At 34.3% G+C, this 26,745-nt stretch overlaps 1 protein-coding gene across 1 annotated transcript; it reads left to right on the forward strand.

Annotated features, from left to right (window-relative positions):
- The first annotated feature begins 7,265 nt into the window (after positions 1-7,265).
- On the forward strand, positions 7,266-25,272 carry LOC150097795 (cell adhesion molecule Dscam1-like). Its single transcript, XM_090406991.1, has 10 exons — positions 7,266-7,530; positions 7,658-7,777; positions 8,117-8,287; positions 8,443-8,590; positions 8,708-8,856; positions 13,251-13,385; positions 13,564-13,740; positions 19,780-19,850; positions 22,504-22,747; positions 25,061-25,272. The coding sequence occupies exons 1-10, from the start codon at positions 7,266-7,268 to the stop codon at positions 25,270-25,272; spliced, it is 1,692 nt and encodes a 563-aa protein (XP_090263117.1).
- Positions 25,273-26,745: the final 1,473 nt, after the last annotated feature.

Raw genomic sequence — 26,745 nt, forward strand, 5'->3', positions numbered from 1 at the left:
AGAAACTGTTAAAATAATAACGTTATAATCTAAATTATGGTACGTCCGCTTGCAATATCTTTCTAATAGGCTGTTGCAGAGATATAATTTCAAATACTGTGTAGAAAATGGCGTATCATCAGGCCATATCTACACATCTACTCTTCACTAACGAATGTGTGGAGGAAAAGACAAGCATAATATCAACATCACACCTTGGTGTTCCAAAATAATTGCACTTTCGTTGGCAAATAATTCTTTATATAAGATTCGTTCCATAGCTGGAATTCTAAATCCGGTTATTTAAGCCCCCAACAGACCACTCTGTGCTGAACATTCATCCATAAATCAACTGTTCGAATAGCTCGCTATTAAAGAAACACCCTAATCTGAATATTACACGAGAGATATTAGTTTTCATCATAGATCTGCAGTACTGAATTTGGTTTAAGAAGAAATGTGTGAACAACAATAAGCAACAACGCATTTCGACGCACGGAACTGCCAAAAAACTCGAAGCCAGTATTTATCTGTATGTAATAAAGTTAATTTCCAGAATTTAATAAATGGCAATTAAAACTTATCTTCTAAAATTAAAAAAAAATCCTAATTATTTAAAAGATTTTCAAAATAAGCACAATAATTCAACTAATGCAATCACACATCTTACCCAATTTTCAATTCCTCACTATTTTTCATTAGATAATAAAATTTCTCATTAGCAGCGCCACCAAACGTCCAGTTTCTGAGTTAAGCTTTCTGTCATAGTTGCTGTGATGACGAAGGACGATGAGTGTAATATTATGTGTAAAAAGCTTACAATTGTTTTGATGTTCATTTGACGTCAAATTCATTTATGGGGAAGGAAGAAAATGTAGACCTCTAAGTATTTAACAAGGGCTTCTTTTTTATGTTTATTATCATACTACAGTGATAGTAAAAATGTTGTTGAGGGACGTGCAAAGGTTACCGTTTGGTGTTCTCCTTTACGGCATGTCTTTGGAAATATGCAGGAAAGCCGCCGCCATGTTGTGATATTTTGGAGTTATCCCATACGCAGTTAAATAACAATGATCATTGAGTGGATACATCACATTCAGAGAATAGAACTCTTATTCATTATATCGACGCTATACTTATGTATGCGTGGAAATACTCAAGGTGAGTTGGATTATTAGACTATTGTCAGTGTATTAGGCGACGCCATGACACTTCAAATATAGTCAAGGCGTGCATCGATGAGCTTGGGCTACTATGGCAATGCATGGAAACCTGCGCGAATTGGTCCTGTGCGGAAAATTCAGTCTCAGTTTGTTTTCATATCTTTATTTCGTTTTTGGTCAAAAATGTTATTTTTTAATTTCTTAAAATTGTCAAGTCATTTCAAGCATTAATAATGTAACAGGAAATTCAAAATATTAGTTTAAATCGTGTTAAAATGTATGCTTTAAAGTAGTGGTAATATTATTTACTAATGTGTGCATATTTATAGCGTGCTAATAAATGCGGAACTTGTTATACTTAATATGACCGAAATAAAATAAAAAAAAACCTTACGGAGAGAACTGTAAGGTTTAAAAAAGTGAGGTAGGGGATAAAGAAACTCTTAAGAAAGCAGAGATGTAGAGTTATGAAAGAAACATTTCTCTTTAATTGCACTCTATTCCGGATATATTATTACACATGCAATACAAACTATAATAGAAATAGTATTTTGCGCCAGCAATTTCAAAGGAACGTCAACCAAATTATGTATAGTATTTAGAGAAAACTGTTATTCCTGCTATTTATTGATATCTAAAGATTTCAATTTATCTAAATATCTGATATCTCAGTACCGAAATTTATATCTAAACTTATCTTAATCTAATATCTAAATTTATATCCGAATATATAAATCTTACATCTGAATATGTCATTTATCATGTACTCAAATGCCAAGTGTATCCATATGTCATTTCAATGATTATTTAAATGAATTATCTTGTTCTATGAATTTTTCGTAAAAAATCTATATAATGATTGTGCCCTGAGATTTTTAGAGCTATGTACATTCCGGTATAGGGTATGAATTTGGAAGGATATCCCTTGTGGTGGGAGACAAATAATAATGATGTTGATGAAAGTGTAGATAACTATAAAACAATATTTTTCTCAAAAAAAAAAAGAATTTTATATTTTGTGATGAAGCTTATTTTATCTCTAATAATCTTATATATTTTTTCTTTAATTAAAGCCTAGTTTTTGAAAGAGTACAAGCCCAAATTTAGTTTCTAGTAATAAGATAAACTAAAATACTTTGGGCAAAGTTTTTTTTTTTTGTTATTTTTCACGCAAAGAACAATAAAAGTTTCAGAGCTTCCTTGTGGGTCTGGATATATTGCTTAAGTTAATGAATTGTATGAAATTAAAGATTCCGAAATAATTTTAGAATCTTAAACAGCTTTCATTTTTATCTTTCACGTTTCATTTTTTATTCGGACTTGCAGACCATAATCATTCTAAAAAATAATGCCACCTTTTATATAGGGAATGTTGGTTATTCGTAATTATTGTAATTAGTGGGGAGGAGAATATTTAATTTCAGATCATCTTGATTTTAAATATTGATGTTTGAGTATTTTAAGTCATGTTCAAGAGAATATGCTACAAACCGAAATCTCGAAATTCGTCATTTATTTTATAATAGGAAGAAACGACTGATTTTAAATATTTACAGATAAATTTAAATAACAAAGCACGAAAAAGTAAAGGGATGACAATATTTGGCAACTACATTTGAATTTCAGAAAAAACATGCGACCTTAAATCTCACAACCACGGGATATACTGAATGTAGAAATCTGGCTATAATTCAGTATCCTTGCAATATTAATTATAATTCCACTTACACATTATATATAAATAATTCCACATCTGTTTTTATTATTATAATTTTCCAAAGAGGAAACAATAGTCAATGTAAATGATCAACAGTAATCATGTAATATAGGGAACATGAAGTATTAAAATTACAGGAGCCACAATAGTGCACTTTTACACAGTCAATCAGAAATTATGGGTAATTTTATCTGGGATATTTAGTTTTCAAAAAGTAGACAGCATCTCATGTGTTAAAGAAAATACCTACAATTGAAACAGAGCATGATAACTGACCAAATAAATCAATAGGATCCAGAGAGTAAAGCGGAATTAAGTGCCTTCCAGACACAAAATACTAGACTTAGATGGATTATTAATAGAATTGTATATAACTTCGTGGCATTTGCTTAACAAATATTAGTTAGGATATTTAATAGGATTCTCCAGTTAATTACGATTACTTCTATCTAAATGCCATTTTTAATTCCTAAAAATTGCAGGATAACTACATTCTGTTGATAACTGGAGACTTCTCATCCTCCTCAATTGTGAATAGAAAGTATTTGGTAAAACGTTATTAAAATTGTTAGTAGTCACTATCTCAACCATAATACATCTGAACTTCATATGTTTCGTACCACATATTATCCTTATAAAAGTACGATTTGAAAATGACATCCAGTGGCTTCTTTTGCAGCTTTAACAATTTTTCTAAGAATAATGATGTGATATTTGGTCATTAATGTTATTTTTTTAAAACAAAATTACTTGTCTATTTTATCTGATCATCTGATAAATTTTCCAGAATCTACTACAAATCAAGTTATGACAAATAAGTTATTTCTTAATTGCAGACATACCTTGACATAAACATACCAAGAGAATCCCAGTTTCAATACTTTAATACTGCTTTGATCCAATTAATTGCTGAGAATAAATCAATAAATCTCAGATTTCAAGTTTCTTGAAATGAAATTTATGCTTTGACCATCTGCATAAAGGTGCTTCGTATCCTATGGTCTTAAAGCTTTCTATCGAATTTGAGGACATATTCTTGAAAATCACGTTCTTTAGTTTTGACTGCATTGGGTTATAGTGAAGAGAAACAGTACATAGGAATACGAAAACTTGTGTACTAATGCATCTTTGTTTTTATTACATTTCAGTTTCTCCTGTCTTGCAATTTTGAAAGCTGGTCATTAAGGCTTTAGGCTTAAAGGATTCAGCCATAGATCTTGTGTTTTCTATGGAACAACCAAATATGTCATAAGTCTAAGATATGTAAATTTTAGACAACGCAATACAGTGTTATGACTGGACCTACAAGATCACATACAATTCGTCTTACATGATGTACGACGAATTTATGCTGTTTTCTCTTTCTTCATAGGCAAGTCACTTATCCACCACTTTTAATGTTAAAGTTAAATAGCAATTTACATAAATGCTTATATTAAATGAAACGAAATTTTTAACGTACACTCGTAATAAACAGAGCGTGGATTTTCGGATCCATACATGGGCATATTACTTCAACTGATTGCAGCATTCATTTTCTGTGAGACAGGGTTTCATCTTCTAGTTGAAAGACTTTTAGATGAAGATAATTTTTTCGAATGAAGTGAACGCTATATCAAGTAGATAATAATAATAAGAACATAAAGTTCAATGAATACACACACACACACACACACACACACACACACACACACACACACACACACACTTGAACACTTGAACGGTTTAAAGTTCATTCCTACAGGTTAGGTAGCTATCCGTGATTAATAATTATCAATAATTAATAATAATAATAATAAATATAAATATATAAGCTGCTTAGGAAATATTATAGGATTCCTACAGAGGAATTTTTCAGTACATGACTGGAATTTTAGAGTGTAGCAATGGCGTGGGTGCTAGATTTTTTGTTCATTAATTTCTAAAATATTTACACAATTACAATAAACATCTTGTAATTTTTACAAAAATTCAGCACTAAGTGCTGCATATGGCGATTCATTTTCTACATTGCATTTTAATTAAAATGTTGATAATAATACGTTTTGCATCAATATTTACAACACGTGTTCCTCTGATATTAACAATGAAGATTACACGGAAGCCTTGAATAATAATAATAATAATATGATGTTTCAGATACATTACATATATATATACTAATAGTAATAATAATAATTTATATATATATACATAATATTTAACATACATTACACGAATACAATTGTTCATAACAGATACGTGCACGTACATAGTATTTTTAAATAATAATAATTGTTTACAACATATATTATTTTAATATTAACATTGATGGTTATTACAGACATTTTTTACATGTTTACACATCATGTATAAAATAACAATTTTTCTGTTTTCATCATACAGAGTATTTACATATTTACAATTAATGCATATTACACTTGATGCTCTGTACAATATTCTGTACGCAGTTTAAGGCACATTATTTCTTTTCAATATTTTTTTTGGGATACAAATTCATATAATTTTTTTATATATCAGTATCTTCATTATTATTATACACCTTACTGACTGTTTTGTTACATAATTTGCAGTCTTTGATTATGAGGATTATGTGTAGATGAATGAGGCGAATTAGTCTCACCTACTTCGAAGCTTGGATTAGCTTTTTTGAAGAGAGTGGGATTAGCCTTCACTATTTATGTTGTCGTTACTGTTTATGGATAGGATGTAGGCATTGGATGCTGGTGATTTGTGATGTGTATAATGTTAATGGTATATTAACTTTGGTGTATTTTCCGGAGTTCGTGTTTTGCTTGCCGAATGTTGAATGAATTGAATGGTTTGGCAGAATTAGTTATGAGTGCTTTGTCCGTAAATGAGTTCAATGCAGAATGTGACCGGTATTGTGCAAATGATGGTTGGTGTTAGTGGACCATCCACGATGAGTCTACAGACTATACGGACTCATTTGTCTAGCATAATATTTAATACACTATTTTATTATTTAATAATATAAAATTTATTGATTAGAAAAGTTTTCATATTGCTTGAGAAATATTTGTTCAGTGAAGTGCAGTGTTAAATTAACACAAAAATATTTTCACTCTATATTTTATATTAAAATAAATTTATTTTTAATATTTCTTTTATACTACTATATATATATATTAAATTTTATTATTAAGATTAATATTCTTAATAATTAATAATAATATTAATATCATTGGAATTAATTATCTTTTTACATTGGGATTACACTTCATTATAAAATTATTTCATGAATTTTAAAAGAGTTATTTTTTTTACATTTGAATTTAATAAGAGATTATATAAATAATATAATAATATATATAAAACGATAAGCCGAAATTTGAAACGTTTTTTGTCTCTTCATTATTTTGAAACGTCCAACAATCTTTTTGCCTTTATGAGACAGCAATTTGTTGGACGTTTCCAAACAAGGTAGAACCGGCTTACCACCCAGGAACTCAGGGGGTTGGGTGCCGTAGGCGCCGGGTGGGGGGCAGAGCCCCCTAGTAATATAATAATATTTTTATACTTTTAGATTTGTAATATCACACTTTTATAAATACAAGGCGGGGTAATATTTTTACACTTTTTAGTAACGCAATTTTATAGAAATATGTCAAAACTTAATGTTTTCATAAAGTTATGAAATAAATATATTATGCAATTACTGAAGTGTTATATGTTAGTTATGATAATGAAGATATATTAAATTTATAAATATTTAATAAACCTTTGTTTTTATTCATAAGATTTGTTACTAGATATTTATTTAGTATAATGCACAACTGACAGTGGAATTATTAACATTAAATATATACGAATAGGATCACATTAACTGATGGCCCAAACTGTTATGTAGAAAGCAAAAGAATTATGCTTTAAAGCACCGGTAAGAATGAGTTATTTCACTTTTCTAGTGAAGACCTGAAATACTTTAGAAAACCTATTTCTAGTGACAAATCCTTGTTATCTGTATTCATTATTATTGCAATTTTGCTTTCATTTTATTAGTTACATGCTTATCCTTAAGTCTCATCATCACACTCGGATTTTCCAATATTATCAGGGCAATTTCTTATTGTTAGAGATAAAATCGCCTATCATTAACTCTGTTTAGTATTTCAATCATTTTATTAAACTGCTACCAATTCTCTCATTGACGAAGAAAAACGGAAATCATTTCTTAAAAAAGTAATTGTATTTCTAATATACTGACACTATATAAAAAAGTTTATTTATTACGTAGCATGTGGCAATGTTGCTATAACTTCGTAGCTCAGTCAGTATAGACGAAGTCCTTCTGTGTTAAAAATAATAAGAGAAGTTTCTCCATCGTCAAACAAATGAAAAGTTTTCTTTGGATTTCTTTGCCAGTGCCACCTAAACTAGTTCCGATGCCTCCAGAAGTGAGTCTTCAAAGAAGTCAACGATATCAAGTATTCTGCGTTATCAGTGAAGGGGACCTTCCAGCTACCTTCCACTGGGTAAAGAACGGCCAGCCCCTTGTAGAAACTTCAGATGTTTCCGTTCGTAGGCAAGATGATTTCACTTCTGCCTTTACAATAGCTTCAGTGAAAGAAGAACATGCTGGCAACTATACATGCATCGTATCTAACATGGCTGGTACAGATAAATTTCTAACGAAACTTAAGGTGATGGGTAGGTTTTGTTTGATAGTAGTCTTGTACTTTCTTTAAAATGCTTAAACAATACTTGGTTTTATTTATAAAGCGATCAGGATTCTACTGTTATAATTTGCATTTGAGATTTTCGAATAATTTTTCAGTCCCTCCCACGTGGGTTCGACAGCCCTATGACACTGCAGTCCTTTCAGGGAAGAAATTAGTTCTTAACTGTGATGCCACAGGAAATCCTGCGCCAACGGCTATTTGGAAAAAGACAAAAGGTAATTGGACGGTTTCAGTTAATACTCAGTATCTGTGTTTGATGCCTTAGAGGCTTAATAAACGCACCCATTGTGTTGTTGTGTACTGTACTATACTGAAATTAACAATAAACACCTCCAATTTGAAGAATAATACAAGTACTTAAGTAATTTGCATTTTGAGATATAAATCTAAGTTATAACTCTAAGACATTTTTAATAATACCCGCTTCCAAAACTCTGTTTTAATGTCGAAATTACTTAATGTCCTTCAATGTGAAATTTTGTAATAATAAAGAAACGAAAGCGTAATTTAAAAAAAAACAAAAAACCTAACACCAACACTAGTTATATCTCTAGGACTCACTACGCAACAAATGGAGCCGGTATCGGGTAGTCGCTGGCGAACTCAGGATGATGGATCTCTGACTATCACAGAGATTAAGAAAGAAGATGAAGGCTTTTATTCGTGTGAGGTAACAAATGGTGTGGGAGATGGCTTGAAAAAGACTGTGCGTTTGGAAGTTCAAGGTGAGTCACATTTCGCATGCACCAGCTTAATTTTAGCATTTTAACTGAGTGAAATATAACTAAATTAACGAATCTCTTTGTTGGGGGTTGTAATAATTATAATTGTTTAATTTGCTCTTGACATTATCACTATGGTAATTGAGTGATTTTTCTAGTTCCACCTGTAGCAAAACTATCTGCTTCTGGAAAAACAGTGAAAAAAGGGGAGAGAACTGAGATTGTATGTAACGTAAGTGGCGATAGTCCTTTGGAATTGTTCTGGGAGAGTGGGAGGCGACAACTAAAAACATTACCAGACGGACGGTAAGAGGGCTCTTGATTTATTTTAGGTCTCTTTAGACGCATTCTTTCAAAACATAAATTCCTTACACGCTGAAATCCAGTGTAATTTTAAGCTTTATTTAATTTATTTTTCTATAGTATAAAAATCATCAACTTGAACACAGATGCAGGCATCAGATCTTCCATGATCATGGAAAGGACAGAAGGCAATGACAGCGCTCTCTATACGTGCATTGGAAAAAATACTTTTGGTAGTAGCATGATGACGATTCGCCTTAGTGTTATAGGTAAGAAATTATCATAACAGAAGTTGCCAGTATTTTATTAATATTTACAGTTGAGAATCAGAACGTAATTATGTTAAATAATTATTGCAAACAACTGTGATAGTCTTATGGGACTAAAAATATAATTTGCGTTGGTGAGGTGGTATGTGGAGAGTGAAAATATAGCAATACATATCAAGTACTGATTACTGTTGATTCAGTGGTATCCTTGATACGGTCATATCGTTGAACTTTGGGTATAAAACGGATTGGACCTCCCTTGGAATGGTTATGCATTTAATTATTATCATCTAATTCTCCCTTTATTAAATATTTAAATTTAATATTTGTTTAAAATTTGTTTCCATTAGACCAGGCGTGGCCAACTTCATTCTATTCTAGGGCTAATATATGATGATTGGTTGCGTCACGGGCCTCACACGAGCACATAGAAATCTACCACTCCCACTACTACAACTCGTACAGATAAGCAGTATATTTAAAAAAAAAAAAAAAAGAAATCAGCTAACGCCTTTTTATTCCCGTATAGGGAGTAGACGAGACCGTTTGGCCCTATCTAACTTTTGGAGAACTGAGTGGGCAGTTCAATCTCCACTGACAGCCAATCAGAGAAAGCTGGCCCAAGGCTATCACAATTAAGCGGCACGCACTGAAGAGAGACGGCTCAACAAGTGGCGCCATCTCGTGGTCGACCTATGCCAGAGATCGACTAACTCAGAACGGGTTGAAAAAAGGCTTAGAAAAATTTCCTTTAGTCGACGACTAGATTCGAAACAAAGCCTTCCTTCTTTGGTGTGCAAGTGCCACATCCACTGAGCTACACAGTAGATTTTATAAATTGAGTAATCTTTTTAAATCAATTTTGATTCCGTGTTGAGAATATAAATTGCTTCCGTCATCAGAAATAATGAATATAACTGGTATATCGATCAAAAAATCTGCGGTCGAAACTAACAGCTAAATTGATAATACATATAACTTAATATAATTTTTATCCTGCTGCGGGCTGCACAAAATCACATTACGGGCCGCATGTGGCCACCTATACATTAGACCAATCGAATATGAATCATGCTTCCAAGAGTTTCTGAACATTAATGTTCAGAAAAAATCTTGAGCCTCCATAGCTCAGTCAGTATAGACGAAACCCTTTGGTCGGAAAGACCTGGGCTCGATTCCCGTCAATAACCTGAGGAATCTTTATCTGGTCTCTTTCGACTAAAGGTGAGTTAGTCGGTTTCATACAGAGGTAGGAGGATTTATCACCCGGAAACTCGGGTTTTTTCACTAAGAACAGGCAAACCGGCCCCGTAAACACACATGGATTACAGTCATGAATACGTCCCAACCATATGCCGGTCCCAAGCCCGGATAAAATTAGGGGGTTGGGGGAAAGCAATGGTGAACTACCCTGTAAAACTCTCATCTGGAATACTTTATGGGCAATACCTTCAAAGTCACCTACGGTCGGAAACGACTGAAAGGGGAAATCATATCAGGTTTAGAAACTAGCGATGTTATCTATACGTCCGGCATTACTTTACAGCACTTATTTTCAGAATATAATTATTCATTAGAACAATTATAAAGGTGTTTTTTTTTTTAAATTGTGAGGAGTACACGTATGAGAAACTAAAGATATTGAAGTAAAGACAGTAATACTAAAATCCGTTACATCAAATTAAATAGTAGTGAAATTTAAAATCCTCTGTGGTATTATGTTGTTATTATTTCGGTATTTCAACTTGGACATACTCGTACTTTTCTATACATTCTTACTTTCCGTTATGAGATGAGATGCAGCTTTTATATTTTGCAACTTTTCGGATGTGGGATTGATATAAAAAAAGAGTGGCAATGATGGTATCCATAGTACATGTCCATAGATCGGCTTGATGATATCCATAGTACCTGTCAAATAATATGATAACGATACTATAGTATCGCTAGCATATATATACGAGGGTGGCCTGCAATGTTCTCGGCCTCGACCATAGAAGGCAACACTATCGGCCAGATTTTTTTTCTAAGTTGGTACATCTGTCATAAGCATCCATGTGAAATTGCAAGTTATTCTATCAAGTAGTTTGTTTTATACAGCTGTCTGAAGCAAAAGTATCCCTTGACATGGATAAAATTGAGTATCGTGCAGTTATAAAATTCTTCATAAAAGAAGGTTTAACGGCAAAATAAATTCATAAAAGTTTCTAGGCACTCTTCTCCTTCGTTTTTGACAATTAAGAAATGGGCTGCCGAGTTTGAACGTGGCCGTACCAGCCTTGAAGATTATCCACGTGAAAGACGTCCAAAAAAGTGTAACAACACCAGAATTCATTGATCAAGTGTATGATATGTGTATTGGATGAACCGGCGAGTCAAAGTGCATGAAATTGCTGAGACTATAGGCATTTCAAAAGAACGTGTAGGATATATTTTGCACGAAGAATTGCAAATAAAAAAAGGTTTGTGCAAGATGAGTGCCACGGTTGCTCACAGCAGATCAAAAATGCACTCACATGAAAATCTCTGAACAGTGCTTGGAGCATTTTAACAAGAATAAAACTGATTTTCTGTATCGATTTATTACTATGGATGAGACTTGGATTCACCATTACCTACCAGAATCCAAACAACAATCAAAACAGTGGACAGAAGCTGGTTGTTCAACGCCAAAGAAGACAAAGTCGGTTCCAGCAGCTGAAAAGGTCATGGAATCAGTGTTTTCGGATGCTAAAGCATTTTGTTTATTAATTTTCTTGAAAGGGGTAAAACAATAATCGGAATATTATTCCGATCCTTTAACCAGACTAGACGATTCGTGAGAAAAGGCCCGGTTTGCAGAAGAAAAAAGCATCTTTCATTAGGACAATGCACCTGGCCACAAAGGTGTTTTGGCAATGGGAAAATTAAGGGATGTGAACTACAAATTGTTGGAACATCTACGCTATTCCCCAGGTTTGACTCCTCTGACTTCTATCTCTTCCCAAAACTAAAACTCTTCCTGGTTGATCAGTTTTTCTTCGAATCAAGAGGCGATTGCAGCTGTAGAGGGTATTTTGCAGATCTTACTGAGAACCACTACAGGGATGGGATAATGGCGCTGGAGCATCGCTGGAATAAATGTATTAGTCTTAAGGGAGATTACGTTGAAAAATATAAATAATTTTGAAATTATAAATTCGTTTCATCATTGTTAGACAGAGAACTTTTCAGACCACCCTTTGTGTGTGTGTGTGTGTGTGTGTGTGTGTGTTAATGACATTAAGAAATTTAATAAACCTTGGTTTTAATCCTTTTCCCAACGCAAAACAAAGTTTTGCACATGAGAAATATATTCACGTCTGAGCTACTTGTATATAGAGGCTGATGACTTCATATCACTTGCCTTAGTATATATCCCATAATGCAAAGCACTCACCCTTACAAGCGTGTATAATGCAATGCATAATGGGAAGGACCACCACCCATTATGTTGCTGAGATCCTGATCCCAACAATGAGCGACCCGCAGGATAAAAAGCTCAGCGTTCTTCCCCTCAGTAACAGGCTCACCCTGTCACTGAGAAGAACTCTCAACGTTGGCTCTACCCCGTGGCAGGCTCATATTTCATTTGGAGGTAACAGCAACATCTGAGCCTCAGTTAAAACTTCATGGGCTACAGCATTGCCATTCATCACCCAAGCTTTCAACCGGTTTCGATCTTTATTGAAGTCTTCAGTGGGAACTAGACCCTGGAGAGATACCAAAGTTGAAGTAATGCAGAAGTCATATATATCTCATATAAAAGTAGACAAAAGGTGCTTGACCTTATTAATAAATAGACTATATATATATATATAATTTAACTTCATATTATTTAACTCTATATAATTCTAAAAATATGAGCATTTTCCACTTGACTTATTAATCTTAACCGTCATCCGGGATATATTTTCTTGTCCTACTGCTTTTAATGTGTAAATGGATTTTAAAATAATGCCTGAGTATTTACTGATTAACAATGCGACTGATGGTGATACTGTGCCGGCATGGTTGGTCGACTGGTTAGTGTATCTGCTCTCCAGCCAAAAGGCTGCAGGTTCGAATCCTGCCGTGGGCGTGGATGTGCATGATTGTCTTTCACCTTCATACATTCATTCATACAAGTGTATAAACACTCTCCCAAAATGGAATAGGTCATTATGGGAGAAGTAGCCCAACCCTCCGGCATCGGGAGAGGCCTTTGCCCAACAGTGGGGAATATAAAGGCTTAAATTCTTTTTACACATGATACTGTGTAAAAAGAATTTAAGCTGCATTTGAATTGTTTCGTTTAAAGACAGACACACACACAGATTGATAATAAACAAAATCAGAAATACATATTACGTAATAATTTTACTTTCGCTTTCCAGAGCGTCCAAATTCACCGAAAGACTTTTCAGCCGTAGATGTTTGGAGTAGCAGTGTCAGACTGATCTGGAACCATCCCTACAATGGAAACAGTCCCATTTCTGCCTACTTCATCATCTATGCAACAAAAGCATCAGGTAAGAGTTAGTATGATTTCAAGATGGTACGTTCAATGTTGTAAACTTAATTTTCGAATATCAGGGATTAATATCCTCACATTGTTTTCCACTTTAAATCCTTTTTTCGGGATTAGAAAAAAAGAATGGACTTTTGCTGTATTCACATATTTTCTGTCTTTATTACATGCATACTTAGGTGATCGTGCATCCCAGAGTGCTAAGCTTAACGAAGTGAAAATTACTGGAACCCAGAATTCCTTTCATGTATCTGACCTTCGTCCACACACCACTTATGAGTTTCAAGTACTTGCAGAGAACGAGGTTGGACGAGGAGATCCCTCCACTGCCATTGTAGTGGCGACACATGAGGAAGGTGTGAGTTCATGATTTCTTATGTTATAAAGAAAATACATACTATATAAAGCATTCAAGTTTCTTAATAAAACCATTAATCCATTTGCCTTCAAGGGAAAGCATAGACTTTTTTGGTATTACTAGGTAAAATACAGCAACTGAGGGAAAGCCTTAGAATTTTTAAACGCGATGGTACTAGTGTTAATTTCTACAAACTCCATCTACTGGACTTCAGTGAAATCCAGGCAAGCACGTATCATAACAATGCCGATGTAGGTGGTAGATAGCACACGTCTTTACTACCAGCGGGCTCCAAGTTCGAATGAAGTAGATCTCTGTGAAGGTCATTAGGTATAATATAAATTTCAAAGCGTGACGATAGTACTACCACTATTTATCACAATCTTAAAGTGACTTAAAAAAAATCCGATTTGAATTTTTGGGAAGTATTGGATGCAGCATTCTTTAGTTTTCATCAAAACATATTTCTGTGCTGTTCTAGAAATTGCCATCCTTTATTGGGAGAGATAGTCAAGAAAAATATTGAAAATTCTTCACTTGAGGAAAGTGTGATATCATGATTTCTTAGTTTATAAATTAAGTACACGCCTAATTGAAAAATTCGAAGAATTCTTGACTTTGTTGGACCTGTTACGAGTATTCTTCCTTCACGAACCCATTTGCAGTAGATGAAATTGTCCTGTGACGAGGAGAAGGGACAAGATTGAGTGTGTGTTCACCTCTTCGAAAGAAAGATGTCCATCGAACTACATCCCTCTGATACCAGAAATGATGCATGACTAGGTAGTCGATCAATTCTACCAAGAAGTGATATTTTTATGCGACTTAAATCACAAAGATTGTAAACCTATTTGACATTAATATCATGAGGGGGTATTAATGGGTTGGATAATTCTTGAGCCTTTCTCTAAAGACCTTCTTCAGGCCTCAAGTATTCATGGTGGTAGTCGCGCCCAGTGATAAAATCCATCTACCATGTACAGAATTTGGTTAACTTAAATGTATTATAATCGATTATATTACATGATAAGTGACGAATAAAATATGGTATATCTAGTACCCCCCCCCACACACACACAGTATGTGGTAGATAAATTTCATTGCTATGCAACATGTCACTTTGTCTGCCGATGGCTTATAGTGGCAAAAAACCATATTTAAATTTTAGGGAAAACAGTCTTGACCTTTACCTCCTATCCTCTCCTCTGTTCTTTCTGTAATATAATATGAAAGACGTATTTCGGCATAGCAATGGAATTATTATCGTCAAGAGCAATGCGATCGTATAGCTTTAACACGGTTATTCTATAGTTTGAACACGCAATAATACATCCAACTGATTCTAATGATCACATTTTAAGCTGTTTTCTCTGCTAGTACTTTATCGGATGATTTGTCTGATCAAGAAACTATAAATTTTCTCCAAAAAAATTTCATCAGACAGTATTAAAAATTTTATATAAAATATATACGAATGGACAAATACCAATAGAATGGAATACAAGTATAGTAATACTTATTTTAAAAGGGGGATAAAAGAAAACCTGTTAATTATTGAGGTAATAGTTTATTGAATACATGCTACAAAATATATAGTAGAATACTTAATAAAAAATTGAAAATATACAGTGAAAAAATATTATTAGAATGCCAAAATGGATTTAGTAAAGGACGCTCTACAATGGATGCAGCTTTGTTTAAAACTACTTAGAAAAAAGAAGAGAATTTAATTTAGAAACTCATCTTTTGTTTCTAGATTACGAAAAAGCATTTGACAAAGTAAAAAGATGTAAACTGTTTGATATATTACAAAGAATAAATATACCTAATATTTTACTACATACAATATTGAATATATATATAAAGATAATGAAATAAAAATAAATGAAAAGTTGTCTAAAAAATAATCTATAAACCAAGGAGTAAGACAGGGATGCCCTCTGTCTCCAACACTTTTCAATATTTACATTAATGAAATATTAGTACAATGGAACGCCTTAAACAATCCAGATATAGAGGTTTCCCAGAATAATGAAATAAATACACTGTTATATGTTGATGATCAGGTAATAATATTAAATAAAGAAGACAATTTACAAATAGCAATATATAATTTAAACATTATAGTGGAACAATTTGAATGAAAATATCCATAGATAAAGCTAAAACAATGGCATTTTATGGACAGACAGACATTTTGTGGACAGAATAGTTAAAAATAAATAGAACCGATAAATACTTTCAATTATCTTGCATGTGAAATATCATATAAAGGAGTGAAAAATAATGTCAGGTGCGCCATTGTAATATTTTGGGTTGTTAATTATTTTTTCTTATCAGTTGCTGCACTTTAGAATTATTATTTTTTACCTTTTTCTGTCGTTAATCCTTCCTAAGTCTACTTTAACTTCAGACTCTCTGTTAAGTAATCGTTACCTTATTCTAATTTAATCCGATTAACTCAATCCCCGCTTACAATCGTTTATACTTTCTACAAGTGTTAGCGCTGTTAGTGAGAAGGCTTCAAGAATAGGCAACTCATGGTTACAGTTAACTATCTCCCATGCTAAGTAACTCAGCAAAAATGTATATTATTTTTCGACTGCGCCACCCTGAAATAATTTTATAGCACGAGAAGATTGGTTATAACACTTATAGAATAGATCACTTTCTAAAATAATTACCTAAATAGTCAGCCGTGACAATTTCTCTAATTTAAGCACACAGGTTCGGTTGTTTTTATGAGACAGCGCATTGTCAAAGATCAGGCGATAGTTTTAACCAAAACATGTTTATTTTATCTTATGCAACTATACAATCTAATATACAATTGAAACGTTCTCTCTCTGATGCCTATCTTGAACTCAAATCGTCACCTTATAATTTAGACAGCTGTTCACAATGCTTAAATAACGTGCTTTACAAAATCTAGGCAATTACTGGCAGTCACAGTCTATATAGATCTTAGGCTAACATTCTTCTTAATACACCCTCTGTCCAAAAAGAAACCGAACTTTCGTTAGAAAATAAAACACATGCCAATTATAATTAACCCAATCATTTATTTCAATCAATATACTCTCCCTCAGCTTCGATACAGCGTTTGGCACGGTCACAATGTTCGAACGATGAGATGATGCATTATCGTACAAAAGTGACCAGCTGCCTGCATCACGATATTCATGCCGTATAACGAATTTTCGCTATCAATCGCTTCGAAACTTCGAGATAAAACTCACCATTGACCGGTTGGCCAGGCGGAAAATTATTTGTGGATAATGCCCTTGTAATCGTAGAAACAAATCCGCATTGCTTTACTTTTGACTTCTCCAAGCAACTTTTTTTCGGATGCCCCTCTTCTAGTCGTCTCCACTCAACATTCTGGCGCTTTATTTCGGGCTCAAAACACCACGTTTCGTAACCAGTAACGATAGTTTCAAGGAAGTTTGAGTCTTTACGAACGGTTTTAATGAGGTCCTTGCAGTGTTCAATTCGATGCATTTTTGGTCGTCGGTCAACTTGTGGGGAACAAATCGCGAATTCAATTTACGAAGGCCCAAACTCTTGGTCAAAATGTTGTGCACAGTTGATTTTGGAATCCCCAACTCATCTTCAATCAATCTCACGGACGATTTCGGGTTTTCTTTGATGAAATCACGCACTTTTTGGATTTAATTTCTCTCAGTTTAGTTTTTGGGACTGCTTGGCTTTTTGTCGTCCTCAAGCGTCTCACGACCACTTTGAAATCGCTTAAACCACTCGTTAACTTGAGTACGGGATAAGCATTCATCACCGTATGCTTTTTGAAGCATTTGATGCTTTAAACACAAAATTAACACAAAATTCAATCGCAGCTCTCTGTTTGAAACTCATTTTCCGACCGTTCGTGAAAACACACTGTCACTATAACTCGGCTTCTAATGAAACAAATGTCATAAACAGTTGACACAACACTAATGAAGGTTGCCGCTTTCGACAACAAAAAGATACAACAGGTGACGCGACTAGTTTCTTTCTTCTATTTTCGAAACGTTTGGTTTCTTTTTGGACAGAGGGTGTATATATACTAGCTAATCCTCAGCCTCAATTATTTCTTATAGCGACTATACAATTTTCTTAACAAAGCTACGTTCAGCGGACATACAATTCTTAATCACTACCTCAGCGTTAATACAATAGAATCTACTCACAAATTCGCAGAAACGTATACAGTTCTACCAGCTATGAAGATTTGTGTAGGACCTGCTGACTGCTTTCCTCCGTTCTTTATACTAGCATTTGCTGAATGGCTTTTAACGGTTCTCCTGCTGTAGTCCTCTTCCGAGAATTGCGGCATAGCTTACCGTTGGTTCTGGATCTACTATAGACCCCGTGTAACTGGTCGCACTTGGCACATTCCCTTACTTTCCGATTTTTTCCGATTATCCTTCGGAAAATAAATCTCCGAAGAATAATCTGCCTCTCCTGGTTTCCCCGTGCCTAGGGTCACGTTCCGACGAAATCTCGGAAGTCCGAGCGGGCCAACGAACTGCAGTAAGACGAAAAAACTTCCAGCCTCCCTCTTAGAGGTTCTCAAGAACTTTTTATACAATTCCGAAGTTCCTTGTTTTAGGTTCGGGTACCCCCGAATCTTCTGTAAATAACTGAAGTCACTGTTGTCTTGACCTTTAGTTTTGGCGGAAGAATCTCTACACCTGATTGACCTTCAGCTGTCAGGTCCGGTCAGTGAAACCTGAAAAAAATTTACTAATAAAATTCGAATATATGCTGGGCAGCTCTCATGACTTTTAAGTAGTACAGATTTGGCATTAAGATCTCTCTCTCTCTCTCTCCATATTCCATTACTAATATAGATATCATTCTTTAGGCGGAAACTAGTAAACCTATATTATTTCTCTTAATAAATAAATAAATCTTGAAACAAACCGTTTGTGATAATATTCAAATCCCCAGCAAGATTTTTTCCCTCGGAATAAGTTTAATTTTCAATATTTCTTAAAATATTTGGCCTTATTGTTTGTGGATATTCATGAAAGTTTTTATTCTACTAAGTTACTTTTAAATATTTGTTAATTCCAAATTCTTCCATCAGCAGCATATTGTTCTCGCATCACATATGCCATCCCAGATACTCAGCATATGATACATGCTGAGTATCTGGGATAATGTGGAGTTGTGTATTTTAGAATATTATTCTCTCACCTGAGACAAAATCTGTGATATGATAATAAAATGCTGCTGATGATGGAATAATCTGAAATGTACAGGAAAGCGCCCATCATCTTCTTCTGCACCACAATATTAGTGTTATGGGATCATGACTGTGCGCTTCTCTTTAATTTCTTACAAAGGATAACATCGTAAATGCTGAAAGGTGCTACTGTAACACACACGATCAATTTCGGTTTGACATTCATCACAAGTTACTTGCATAAAAGAAGTACATACTGCCCGATAATACTTTCGCTCACATGCGCCTGATTATGAAGATACTCTGGTAAATTCTGTACCACCCACCCTGATCTAGTATCCCGTAATTTCCAATACTGGCACCCACTGAAGGAGCATCTGGCCGGCAAGAAAAGTTAATTTAAAGTAATGTAGAACATTCAGTGTTTTATGGTGAAAGACACTCTATTATTTCTGTGTTATCTGAGAGAGATGATATCTTCTTTCCACAGTGGAACAAATGCAGGAATATTTTGCGTGTCTACGTGACTCGAAATATGTGTGATGAACTAAAAAAAGTTAGAGATCATTTATTTCGAAATCAAGTTGTTAGTAAAAGTGTTTATTAATAATTTTTTTCGAAACCCTCTCTTATTTCATAATTATATAATTCTGAATTGATATATTTGAAATTCCAATTTCTCAAAAGAAATAACTGTGAATATCAGAATATATAATTCACAAATATGTTTAACATATTTTCGCAAATATATAAATGTTTTACATCGTATTTTGAATGTTGATTCATTATTCAAAATGAAACTAAAACAATACATGGAGGTTTATTGTGTTCTTTTCCTTATTTCAGAACCAGGAATGTCTCCAAAGAATGTAAAAATCGAAGAAAAAGGAGCAACATTCGTAAGGATATCTTGGAAGGTAAGCGGTATCGTGGTGGAATTAGTTTAATGTGAAAGTCACTCACGGAAGATTCTAAACCTATAGTATATTAGTTCCGTTGTTAGGAATAGATAATCATAATACGATTCTCCCGACTTAAAAACCAAGCATGCTTTCCCACCGTGATGAAAATTCACCTCTCTGAAGATATTCGCAACATTCGCAATATGTAATTTGAACCCAGAGCCTCCTGATTAGAGATCGGAGTAGCTATTTACTCAGTCAACCAAACTGCATGTTTTAAGAACTAAAAAAAATTAGAGATCATTAGAACATGTACTACAAAATGGGGCCTCCAACGTGGTTGTTAAACTTGAAAATGGCTGCAGCCAGAACAAGAAACGGGCATTATCTTTTGTTTCTATCTCCAGCGTCACTACATTTACAGTTTTTTTTTCACTCATTACTACAGTAGGAGAGTCCTACTGATTTTGCTCTAGGCGAATTTCTTTGGGTCCTAACTTTTGGAAATCGGTTGATAGCCTTTCTCTACCTGCCATACTCTTGTGACTTCACTTCTATCCATTCTAGCAAGAATGGTTCATATATTCAAAGATAAGACAGGTGGAAACAACAACGATGGCTTCCCGTATTCTTCATATTAACTAGTATTTTCAAACTTCAAATATGATTTTCTATGCACTATTCGAAAACTGTTTACAGGACAGGGAAATAAACCTAAACTGTTTGATAAAACAGGTTACTTTGAATTAATTTTATTTATTTATTTTATTTAATGAAGCTGTTAAAAATTCATGAAAGAACTGCGAAAAGAAGAACAATTTGAGCTATCAACTCAGTGAATCGTACACAAAAGTCATGCCTTTTAATTGAGCCACTCTTTAATGAACACACAAATGGAAAAAAACTGAACTTGAAAACATACGTTAAATTAAATAACGAGATTACTAATATTTTAATGGGAATCGTATAAGGTATATATATTTACGCATACAAAAATAAATTAAGCCATGAATTATGGCATAAAAACGTAATATTCATTTCAAAAACAACAGTATTCTCTTCGAAACAATCAAATTAATTATTCTAAAATTGATATTCATTGGATAACTTTGCATATTTTTCAGAAATGCCCACGGAAACCAACTCGGGTTTTAAACCAGTATCATTTTCCTATCCCTAATGTCCTTCCAAATAAACAAATAAAACAGTTCAAGTAATTAAAATAAATTATGTTTTTATTTTTCGAAACTTGGAGTTGCGATGCCTTCAGCGACCGCGTTTCCAGGATAGTGTAAGTCGAATTCCCACAGTCCAGAAGCCTTGCAATCTTCTTCTTTTGGGGGAACAAACTGGACTCACCACCTCTGACTGTAAGAAGGGCAGTCTCAGAATATTGAAAGTGATAGTTCAAAGCACAGAATATAGTATTCAATGAAATGAATAGTAATACCCCAACAAGCATCGTCGAAAGAAGCCGGTTGAATCGTCACTCTTAACTTCACCGGTGAAGTAAGAGGGATGATTCAGCGACTATTGATCTTTGCCCAGTAAAAGAGAACTGTGAGAAAGTTAAATCACTTCAACACGAGGAATGTAATCCCGCTATTTGCGTACATCTTCGTTAATATGTACGCAAATTTGCGAAGACTGTTAGTCAACTGCAATGCATTCGACTAACAGTCTTCCTCCGTAGACAGCTCATCAATCGAAGTAATCCAAATGTCATACTTCGTTAATTTTCAGTCTCGCGTTCACTGTGAGGCATTGAGCTTAAAATTTATGCTGCCTAAGGCCTTTCGTCAATACTGCCAAAGCAATACTTTGCGAGAGCCTCGTCAAAACAGCACACAACCCATAAACTCCTTACTTGGACCAAGACTGCTGATAGTCTGAGTCCTTTTTACCTGATTTTACTGCATTAAGAAAACAAATAAATTGGAGTTTGGCATAATGACCACAGAGAAAACTGATTTCTTAAAAAAAAAAAAGAAAAGAAACATTTTGACTTCTTAACCATGTTGAGTTGACATTTCGTTTAGGAATGTGGGAATCACTTCCCTTTGGAAATATGCCCAGGAAGTTAACCATTGAGCGATTTAAGATTCAGCTGAGCCTGAGTTAATCGACTCACTTTGACGAATTCGATTAACTCCCTTCAATATTCCCTATCGCGATTCTCAGATCAGAACCAATCTGATAGCCTTAATATGTCTCTGCTTGTTACATAATATTGCATCACATAAGTAACATACTAAATAAAAATCTATCGTTTCCATCAGGAACTGGTCTATTTCTTTTTAGTGTATCTAAACTGCTGATTAGATTTAAGACGCTTTCCAATATTAATGAAATGAATTCCAACAGTTTCATGATAAGGCATTATTAAAAACTTCGCCGTTTAAAGGCTTAAGTTTCAATTATAAACTGAACTAGAACTCGGCTTCATCTCTACAAAAATTTAACATTTGGCAGTTGTGTTGTATTAGGAAAATTTTATAAAATTATAGTAAAGTTTTATTAGTAGAGTTTGCGACATTAAAAATTCCAAAACCTGAATCTTTATTCGACTAAAGAGTAATGTAAATCATATTATATATTTATAATCAAATAAAAGTTTAGCTTCATTTACTCAAAACTCTACTCGATTTCTTCTTTCATTCCTCCATAGCCACCACCAAAGGATTCGTGGAATGGAGATTTAAGAGGTTTCTACATTGGCTACACAACTTCCAGTTTATCAAGCCATCAATTATCGTATCGAACCCTGAATGTGGAAAGAGTGGAATCAGAACACCGATATCTTCTGTTAGGTCTTCATCCTTCTACCAGCTACACCATACAAATCAGGGCCTTCAATAGAATGGGTATGGGCCCTCCGTCCGAACAACTAGTAGTAAAGACATTTCATGGAGGTAAATAAATGGATAAATCATTATTCAATCATATATATGTTATATAATATATTTATGCACACTAGTATGTTATAAATCGTTATTCCAGCTTCTCTTGCCTGTAGATCCTCCGGCTGTGCCAAAGGTCGAAATTCTTTCCACTCGTCGTTCTGCAATTGAAGTGAAAATACAAGTAGAAAGTAAAAAGAAAGCCCTTCCATCAGGTGATGATCTGTAAATAATATCTCATACTTTTTTTTGGGATGCCTATAATACTTTTTTGATGTTAATGTTAATATATTATGTTTCACAATGTATGTTCTCCTAACAGCGAGTTCTAATATTTGAATTAATAATTAATTTAATTATTTTGCTTATCTGTTGTTGAGAAACACCTAAAATTGAATATTTCTAATAAAACTAAATTCTTCTACAACGATTTATTAGTACATCATCTCGAGTACTATAATTAAGACATTCCAAAGGGTAGACATTCCAAATACATCTCTTGTTTGAATATTTTTGCGTTAAATATATCTTGCGATGCAGGATAAAACATTTTCTGAATCTTTATTGACGTTCTAAAGGCCTCGATGATTATCGATTTTGTAACAAATCGCCTGCGTAGGAATATTCGTCTCATTATATGAACAATTGGATGTTAGCTTCCGTCTTTAGCTTCTTCAACGTGAATTAACTATTATACACCCGCTTTCGAAAAAGAAACCGAACTTTTCGACAATAGAATAAACTAGTGGAGCCACCTGTTGTATCTTTTTTTTTGTCGAAAGCGGCAACCTTCGTTAGTGTTGTGTCTAATGTTTATGACATTTGTTTCATTAGAAGCCGAGTTATAGTGCCAAGAGTGACAGTGTGTTTTGACAAACGGTCCGAAAATGAGTTTCAAACCGAGAGCTGCGATTGAATTTTGTGGTAAACGTTTTACCGAAATGCATCAAATTCCTCAAAAAGCATACGGTGATGCATACTTATCCCGTACTCAAGTTTACGAGTGGTTTAAGCGATTTCAAAGTGGTCGTGAGACGCTTGAGGACGACGAAAAGCCGGGCCGTCCAAAAAATGGACTGAGCGAAATTAAAATCCTAAAAGTGTGTAATTTCTTCAACGAAAACCCGAAATCGTCTATGAGATTGATTGAGGATGAATTGAAGATTCCAAATTCAACTGTGCACAACATTTTAACCGAGCTTTTGGGCCTTCGTAAATTGAATTCGCGATTTGTCCCCCACAAGTTGACCGAGGACCAAAAAATGTATCGAATTTAACACTGCAACGAGCTCATTAAAATCGCTCGTAAGGACTCTAACTTCCTTCGTTACTGGTGACGAAACGTTGTATTTTGAGTATGAGCCCGAAACAAAGCGCCAGAGTGCTGAGTGGAGACCACCAGAAGCGGGGCATCCGAAAAAAGTCGCTTGGAAAAGTGAAAAGTACAGATAATGCTGATTTGTTTCTGCGATTCCAAGGGCATTATCGACAAAGAATTCGTTCCGCCTGGCCAAAAGGTCAATGGTGAGTTTTACCTCGAAGTTTCGAAGCGATGTATAGCGAGAATTCGTCACATGCGGCATGAATATCGTGACGACCGACCGTTAGTCAAAATACACTATCACTCTTGGCACTATTACTCTGCTTGTAATGAATTAAATGTCATAAACAGTTGACACAACACTAATGAAGGTTGCCGCTTTCGACAACACAAAGATACAGGTGGCTCCACTAGTTTCTTCTATTTTCGAACAGTTTGGTTTCTTTTTGGACAGTGGGTATACTTGGGTATTTACTTTTCATGAAAACAGAAAAATGTACAACAACCAAAAGCATTGCCCAGTTGAAAACCTAACCGAAATGGAGAAAGTAATAGAAAGATTGGAGGTGCTGAGACTATAGTCTAACAAGGAAAAATGTGTCATTGTATCAATCTTTGCACATCCTTGCTCATTCAACAACGTTTTATTGGTAACATCGTTACTCGTGATTCACTAAGACTGATAACTTCTTTTCAATACCACTGAATAAAACCCTGTGATGATTTCAAAAATTCGACGTAGTAGTTGAGAACTTTCATTTTACAGTTTCTAGGTTAAATTTCATGGGACAGTCCAACAAATCAGCCGAGACAAAAGAAACGGCGATGGTTCTAAAGTGTCATTTCAAAAGCGTTTGCTGAGATAAAAAATGCAGTTCCGTTTTTATTTATTAAGGACATACTAATACTCATTATGTTCGAAAGTTTTATTGAACTTGTATTTTAATGCTGCTTGTTTTAAGATATATTTATATTTAAAATATTAATTTTCTTATATATTTCAGAGTACATCATTCATCTACGCAAGGAAAATGGCCAATGGCACGAAGTTCCTTTATCCATATCTCCAACCTACAAATACTCGATCGGAGGATTACTGTCAGGTAGTCACTACCAAATATACGTCACAGCACGCAATCAGTTTGGTGACAGTGGACCAACAGATGTCCTAAGTGTTCGAACAGACAAACAATGTAAGCCATTACGTTTTCCCTAACAAAACTTTTGTGTTTGGATAAGAAAAGTACATTTCAACAATTATTTCTGTGCTATGGCATAACTCAGTTGTTTTAGTATATACTAAGTACAGTTGCAGAACATCAAAAGAATGGAATGAATTCTATTTACTGTATGTAAAGAAAGATCAAGTCACTGTGATGTTACTTCGGTTTCCAGTAATGTTATGTTTATTAACTAAGTGCTTGTAAAATAAATGAAGCCGCCACCTTCTTTAGTAACAATATTAACAACCTTTATTAATTTGAGACACCAGCTGAGATTCCTGATTTACTTTCTGTCGCTCTCTTTCGAAATAATCCACGATAAAAAAACAAAATTCGCTTTTCTGTTTTCAGAATTTTTAACTTGATTTTTAACATGACTTTTTATTCTGCAGATCATGAATATTTTTAATTTCGGTGATCCCCTTTTATCTCAAAAGAAAAGAAGAAAGATGACGAAATAATTTGTTTTATTGATGACCTGTTATACTTCTTCAGTTCTTAAGTTCAGCACGGTGTTGATCCTGACAGTTCCTTTGGCCATTTGTTGTTTACGAATGTGGAATACGGCGATATCCTGGCTAATCACAGACCCAGGTGAGATTCATTATTGTAAATTATCATATTTAACATGTACACTTTGATATTACATATTTGTGTAGACCAAAAAACTAATGTTTGTTGGCTTACAAATATGCAATGGTTGTTAGTTAACTACTGTCGAAGTCAATTCTTAAATGCTGGTATATTTTTAAAGCTTTTTTTTATTCCTCATCCTCAGATAACAGTTAAAATACTAAACAGTTTCCGATAAATACTATTTTCTAATATTCAGTTTCCTGATACATTTAAAAAATATTTTAAATCATGACTTATAAGCAATTAATATTGCGGGCATCCCTTATTGGCAGTTCCAAAAATGAAGAGGCATAGTCACAACCCCCGTTGGTGGAAAATCAACTTGGTTCGAATTCCATCTCTTACGCAAGGACACTTCTTGAAAGATTTTCAACTGGAGGAGAGTTTGTCAGTCTCTATGGATGTAGGAGAGTCCCTTCTCTTTCAGGAAATTCATGTTTTCCATCCGGCAAAACAGACAGAAAAGGTAGGAGAACATCTGCAGTTAACAAGCACAATACACTAATCTTCGCGGCCTTAATAGTTTCAGTAGTAGTTACAACACAAACTAGAAATGCTGTCACCTTGACAGAAGAACGAGTGATACCTGACATGGTGACTTTTTAAATTCCGCGCGGTTAGCCTAGTGTCTGTGCGCTTCGCAACTATATGCCTGGGGAAGGAGTGTCCTAGGTTCGATTCCCGTCGGAGACGTGAAGAGCTGAAGGATCTTCCTCAGCCATAGCCAAGTTAACCAGTCTTGGGCGTGGACAGCAGGATTTTTTCCGCCAGTTCATTTGTGGTTTTTCATCCCGCAAAGCAGGCAAACCGGCCTTGAGAACTCAACACTA

The sequence above is a fragment of the Typopeltis vanoorti genome, chromosome 17 (assembly GCF_054136105.1).
Source record: "Typopeltis vanoorti isolate ZY-2024b chromosome 17, IOZ_Tvanoo_1.0, whole genome shotgun sequence".
Classification (NCBI taxonomy): Eukaryota; Metazoa; Arthropoda; class Arachnida; order Uropygi; family Thelyphonidae; genus Typopeltis; species Typopeltis vanoorti.

What these genes read in the sequence shown, in the direction of transcription:
- LOC150097795 (XM_090406991.1), top strand. Translation starts at nt 7,266, where the DNA reads ATGCCTCCAGAAGTGAGTCTTCAAAGAAGTCAACGATATCAAGTATTC. An exon ending in CTATGCAACAAAAGCATCAG is followed by an intron (nt 13,386 to 13,563) that starts GTAAGAGTTAGT and finishes ATGCATACTTAG; the next exon opens with GTGATCGTGCATCCCAGAGT. An exon ending in TCGTAAGGATATCTTGGAAG is followed by an intron (nt 19,851 to 22,503) that starts GTAAGCGGTATC and finishes ATTCCTCCATAG; the next exon opens with CCACCACCAAAGGATTCGTG.